Source organism: Aquila chrysaetos, chromosome 17 (assembly GCF_900496995.4).
Source record: "Aquila chrysaetos chrysaetos chromosome 17, bAquChr1.4, whole genome shotgun sequence".
NCBI lineage: Eukaryota > Metazoa > Chordata > Aves > Accipitriformes > Accipitridae > Aquila > Aquila chrysaetos.
In genome coordinates this window covers 2540196-2546195 of record NC_044020.1, presented here as the reverse complement: position 1 = coordinate 2546195, position 6000 = coordinate 2540196, and the positions used below count along the sequence as shown (strand labels likewise).

The 6000-nt window shown below is 55.5% G+C and overlaps 1 protein-coding gene across 1 annotated transcript in view; it reads right to left on the bottom strand.

Annotated features, from left to right (window-relative positions):
- Window positions 1-3445: 3445 nt before the first annotated feature.
- The window catches only part of CARD10 (caspase recruitment domain family member 10), a 42658-nt gene continuing 40103 nt past the window's right edge, over window positions 3446-6000 (bottom strand). Inside the window, exons 20-22 of the mRNA XM_041118251.1 lie at window positions 4852-4964; window positions 4094-4209; window positions 3446-3847 (exon numbers count right to left, since the gene is read on the bottom strand). Coding sequence (XP_040974185.1) covers window positions 3640-3847; window positions 4094-4209; window positions 4852-4964 — 437 coding nt within the window. The 3' untranslated portion in view covers window positions 3446-3639. The remainder of the gene's footprint in view (window positions 3848-4093; window positions 4210-4851; window positions 4965-6000) is intronic.

Sequence of the window (6000 nt, the reverse complement as noted above, 5' to 3'; positions counted from 1 at the left end):
GAACTGATTCCCAAATAAGCAAGGCCTGTAGCATATGTTTGGTGATGTATGGTTAGCATATGTGACAGTTTACTGATGTGGTTTCATGCCAATTCTTGTTGTGAGCAAATAAAAATTGAGGTTTGTGAGTTAAAGGATCCCTGGTGTCGTTTTAACCTTAATCCTGACCTGGGAATCAGCAAACCTGAGTCATCGTCCTGAGAAATTGGGACGTGACACAGGGCTAAAACCGTGTGCCCAGTTTCCCCAGGCCTCGCGTACACACTTTCACCCCAGCCCTGTCTCTGGCTACAACTTTTTTCTTTTGTAAGGAAGAAACCACTGAATCCACTTCTCCCTCCTCCCATGTATTTCTCTGAGTCTCCAAGACTCCTAGCCTTCCCCTGAAGCAAGAACATCTCCAGAGCATCTCCCATATCCCTTTAGAGGGTCCCTGCAGGTTTTATTTTTAGATCCCTTTGAATAGCAGTGCTTTCTTACACTGATGTGGGGCAGGGGGGGAGTTGTTCACCTTCAGACCTTACATTGCTGCAGGGATGTGAAGCTGGTATGACTGATTCACTGCCTCTGCGCTAAATACTGGGATTGCTCCCATGGCTAGCCACTGCTCCTGAACCAGAAATTAACCTCTCCGAGTGCTTCAGCGGCACGCCAGCAGCCCCAGGCAGCTGTACAGGCAGCTTCCATGGCTCCCAGGCATCCTGCAGCACCTCCCAGCCCTGGCCTAGGAGATTATCTGGGAGGGAAAGGGAGACATAGGCAGAGGATCCTTAGCGATGTCCCCAAAAAACATAGAAACACGATTCAAAGCTACCTCGTACAGGGCACAGTGCTGGGAAGCGGAACAGGTCAGACCCAACCACGTACAAACCAGAACGTGCCCGATGCTAGAGGTGAGCACAGCCTGCTTCTTGCGCTGCGAGACACCTCTTTCTTCTGGGGTGCCAGGGATGGGGGGGCCGTTCTGTGCCCAATCCTGCCCTGGGATGGGGCTCACCGACCCATCATCGGGGGGGTGCGTGGGACAGAGACCCCCATGCCGCTGCAGCTCTGCTGGGGCAGGGGGGGCAGCGAGGAAAGGGTGGGTGACTTCCCAGGGTGACACACACTCTGCCTTGCCCATCCCCTCCCTGGAGGGAGAAATCTTGCTCTGGGTGACTCGTTACAGAGGTTTGCACAAGGCTGTTATAGCTGGTAATTGGTGCCCAGGGCTGCTAATTGCATTCTGCCTGTTACCTAACCCGTGACTCATTCCCCCAAGCAGGCAGCCACCCCCCCAGAGGTAAAAAGAAGGTGGGCTGGGGTGTGCAGGGCAGCAGGTGGGTCATTTATGTTTTGCCTTGGAGCCCTCTGCCCCGCTTCTCACCCGTGTCCAGAACGAGTTGAAGCTGGATTTTGAAAGCCTCAGGGGGAGACAAGATGGATAAAGAGAGGGCCTGGAAGAAGCCCATGAGCAGGCAAGGCAGTGCTGCCTGCTGCTTGGAGAGCCGGGCAGTGCCAACCTGCCTCCCAGCAACCTTCTTTTGCCTTCCCTTCCCTCCGGCTGACAACACTGATGGCCCAGGAAGGTGCTGGAGGACATCCATTTATCTGGGGGGGGCTTGCTCTTACCTACCCTCAGTTTAGGCCATAGGGCTGGGGGGGGGAGTTGCCAGTGCCAACTGGCAGGAGGAGCTGTGAAGCCCTGAATCAGAGTGCTTCGCGCAAAGTGTTTTCCCTGGGTACTCAAGCGCTACTTTTTTCCCTGCAAAGATGCAAACTCTAATCTCCAAATCCATGCCAGGGTGGCTGGGAGCTTGCCTTGGGACTTGTCTTCTCATCAGCTCAACAAGAGTCCCAGTTTGTTTGCCTGCAGGGCAAGCACCCTCCCCGGGGGCTGGCTGTGCCGGGATGCTTGGGCTGCATCCCCTGGAGTGGATGTCATTTGGGAGCTTTCATCTGGAGCCGAGTGTTACACCAGTTCCCCCTTCCCCGGGAGGAGAGCTGCATTGCTCCAGGGCAGAGCTGGGACTTTGCTCTACATTTTCCTGACGGCAGGTTAAAATCTTTTCTTTCCTCCCCCTTCACTCTCGTCCTCATAAAAGACACAGGCAACTGGTTTAGAGCCTGAAATAACACCTCACAGGGGACCCGTGAAGATCAGCAAGTTAATCTTTGCTCAGAGCTTCAAAAGTGCATGGCACTAGCAGTGCCCTAATCACAGGGGCAAGGAGGACACAGAGAGGACTTGACTCTGGTGCTTGTTGCCCATCTTCTCCCATTGACCCCAGGATCAGTGGGCTCAGCCCTCTGCCTCGCCTCATGCCCCACGGAGCCTCCCAGAGCCACAGACTCCATTTTCCTCTTGCATGCCCCAGGCAAGACCATCTACCACCAAAATCACCGCCTCTCCATGGCGTGGGTGTCCTGGCACCCCTTTCCTACAGCAGGGCTGATAACGGCGATTGATTAGGAGTCAGGACGGTGCTAGGGTGGGTGAGCACGGCTGCTGCTACCCAAACCCTCCGTCTTCCCTCTGCCAGAGTCTGAACACACACCCGGCCCCATGTCAGGGTGAGAACGGCCCCCAGTGGAGGGGCACAGCCCCCAGCCTCCTGGCAGCCTGGCTGGGCTCAGTCTTGCTGTTGTCCCCAAGGAGGATGAGGTAGTTGGCTTGTCACTTCACGATAACCAGGGCATAGAGGGATGTGAAGCTCTAGGGACCTCAGCCAGACACATCAAGTGAGCTTTTCCCTGGCTTTTCTAAAGCAACCTGGCCAACATCAGCACTGGGGAGAGGCAAGGGACTGAAAAACTGGAGGCAAGTAAAAACAGGAGGGGGCTTGGTCTGTGGCACGCTCAGCCTGTCCTCTCCCCACACCTCTTGCTGCCCTACAACAGCAAAAGCAGTGCTCCCTCCTTCCCCTGGAGGGTTGGGCAGTTGGGTCTCAGCTAAAGGAGGAGAAAAATACCCTGTCATGCATCACCTAAACCTTCCCAGTAACACACAAGCCCACAGCCTGCCCACATTCCCTTTAGGAATGGTATTTAATTCTCCTTTATATGCAGTTTGCCAATAAAAGGCTCCATTAATAATTTACAAGCAATAAAGAGTACAGCTCCTGTAAAACGAGGGTTTCTCACAAGCTTAGTGTCACTCCAGCTGTTGGCACACGAGCCGTGCTCCCTGCGCCGTGGGGCCGGAGACGAGGTAGACGGGGGAAGATGGGACCCAGAGCACGCAGTGCCGCAGGGCAGGGGAGATGGAGGTGATGGGAGAAGGGCTTCAAATGCGCGTGAGATATGGTCCTGCGCAGCCTGATCCCACACGGTTCCCCTACGTTCCCCATCTGGCAACCTGACCACGTACCGGAGACAAGGGCAGCCCAAGGTGATGGGGAACAGCCCACGAGGGTGTTTTCCACCGTGTCGGTGGAAGACGTCTCTCCAATAAAACACAGAAAGCTCAGATGGGGGAGGCACCATGGGTTACCCCCACAGCTCTTGGTGGCCTCAAGGGGACCAGAAAGGCTACTCCCGGGGGCCTTTGCTTCCTCGGGGAGGAAGGACACGCTACCTGGAGGAATTTGGGGAGGCAGGGACCTCCGCAAACATCTCTTGGGGATGGTAGCTGGCAGTGCCCGCTCTGCTACCCCCAGCTCAGTCGTCGCCCTCCTCGATCCAGAGCGGGCGGGTTTGCTCCTGGAAGATGCATCCCCGAACCACCTTGGGCAGCTCCTCGGCGTGGCTCCAGGCGTGGGGTTCCACGCGGGCCCAGGAGCACGGCAGAGTGTGGAGAGCCTGCTCCGCACCGCGGCACACCTTCAGCACCTCCGAGTCCCGCTGGCCCACTTTCCCCAGCAAGCTCCTGGGGAAAACACAGGGATGAGCGTTACCCTTAGCATAGAGAGATGGGGTGGCAAAAACAGCCAGGAACTCCCTCACACGTACAAAAAGCCGATTTTCCTGCCCTTTTTCCCCTCACAGTGGCCAACTCCAACACGCACACAGTAAGCGGTCCCACTCCGATCCTTGTCTCTCCCTCTGAACAGAGACAAGGGCTTCTCTCTCCTCCCACGATACCCTTCATCCATGCCACTCCGTCTTTTCTTACCTGAGTCCTCTAACGTTCTTCTCAGTGACCTCGACATGGATAACGATGGGGTATATTTCACTTTTAATTAGATCCCTCACACTCTGAACTCCCAGCTCTAGCAGGCAGTGTTTATTCTGGAAGGGAAATTGAATAGATTTACTGATTTAAATAGAGAAAAAATAACCCCAGTCCCTGACAGTTACATTAAATCAAATCCCATACTGTGAAATATCATTGCTTTTCCAATAGTAATTCCATTAAATGTGGAATTTACGGACAGTGCCAAGAAGGAAGGGGAGAATTAAAAAGCAGGGTCACCCACTCCATCACCGCCAACTCAAGAGCCCACTGGACCCCTCGCTCAGCCACAGCCCATCTTCACATCATCTTTGTCACCGCTGCCACCCACAGCCCCACGTTTCTCCATCTGCCCTGAGCAGAGCTGTTGCCGCTTTGGCGAAGATGAGGAATGTGAGAGCAAGGAGGTCACATCTGCACATGGCATTTCCCACCGCCTCCCCCACAAATCCCCAGTTGCCATTTCTTTCACCTGAGCTCAACAGAGACTCAGGGGAAAGTCCGTATCTGCTGCTCCACAACCCCAGAGCACCTGGACCTAAAACACCCTCCGAATTACACAGCCCCCAAGCAAGCAGCTCTTTCTCTACCACCACACCACCCTCCCTCTTCCCCCACTCAGGTGTCCCTTCCTCTCCTCCAGTCTGAACAGGGTGCCCCATCCCGACCCTCTCTCCCCACACCAAACAGCTCAGCACCTTCTCCATCGCCTCTCGGATCATGCGGGTTCGCCCGCTCTCCCTCTGGTCCTGGGGGGTAATTCTAGACTCCTGAGCATGGGCTGCGCTGGGATCCCTTTCTGCCAGCTTCTCTGCAAGCCAAGAGGAGAAACGAAAAGGGAAACGTCAGCCCCTTCTCCCTCTTGCATGTACTTTCTACGTCAGATCCCGCACGTTTGCTGCCGTGCTAATGCTTATCGAGTTCAGTGTTTATGGATTCCGGAGAGTGAGTCTAATTATACAACATTACACATTGGCATGGATCTCCTGCAGCATTCTGCGTACAGAACAAGCAAGATATCACAGCTGAAGACACCTTGCAGGGCAAGAGCAGCGCTTGTGTTGCAGCAGCCTAAGCCAGCTCACAGCCATTATCCCGCTTCCCCACTGCCACGCTGTGCCACCCCCTCCGTAACAGAGTATGGCAGAAAAATAATCACTCTTTTTTGCCAGGTAGTTTTTCTGCAGGGTTTGTGAGCTGCACAGGCTTGTAGATGGCTCTGGTGAGCGGCAGGGCTGAGGAAGCAAGAGGAGTGTGCATCTTGGCACGGGAGAGTGGGAGGAAGATGGGCGGCAAGTTGAACCTCCTTTTGTCGGTGACAACTTGAGCCACCTCCGCCTGCTCGGAGGCAGAAGGACAGCACCCAGCAGCGGAGCCAACGCCAGGCAGGAGAGCAGCAGAGAGGTGACGCTGAGACAGAGAACTGGGGGCACAGCTGGCAGGACATCAGGTCCGGCACGGTCAAAGCGATGACTGCCAGGTGCCCTTGGTAACTCCCAACAGAAGATGAGAAAACGCACGCACACAGAGACCTCCCTGGGGAGCCACAGGCTCCGCAGCCCGGCGTGGCTGAAGCAGGAGCCGGGCTTTACCTGCTGACCGCACTGCTCTAGGCAGCTGCCCATACTGCCGCTGAAACACGAGCAAGGGGCTGCTCGCCCCTAAGACAGAAATAAAGCGATGTATTTAGGAGACGGCACGTTTGGAACTGGGTCCGGAGCACGTTCCGGCTCTCCCAAGCCCCAGGCTGGCTGGGCATCCTCTGCTACCTCTGCCTGGTGGCACAGGTACCTCCCAGGTAGAGCTAGATCCTGCAAAGCCATCCGTTTCCTTTGGCGGCAGCAGGC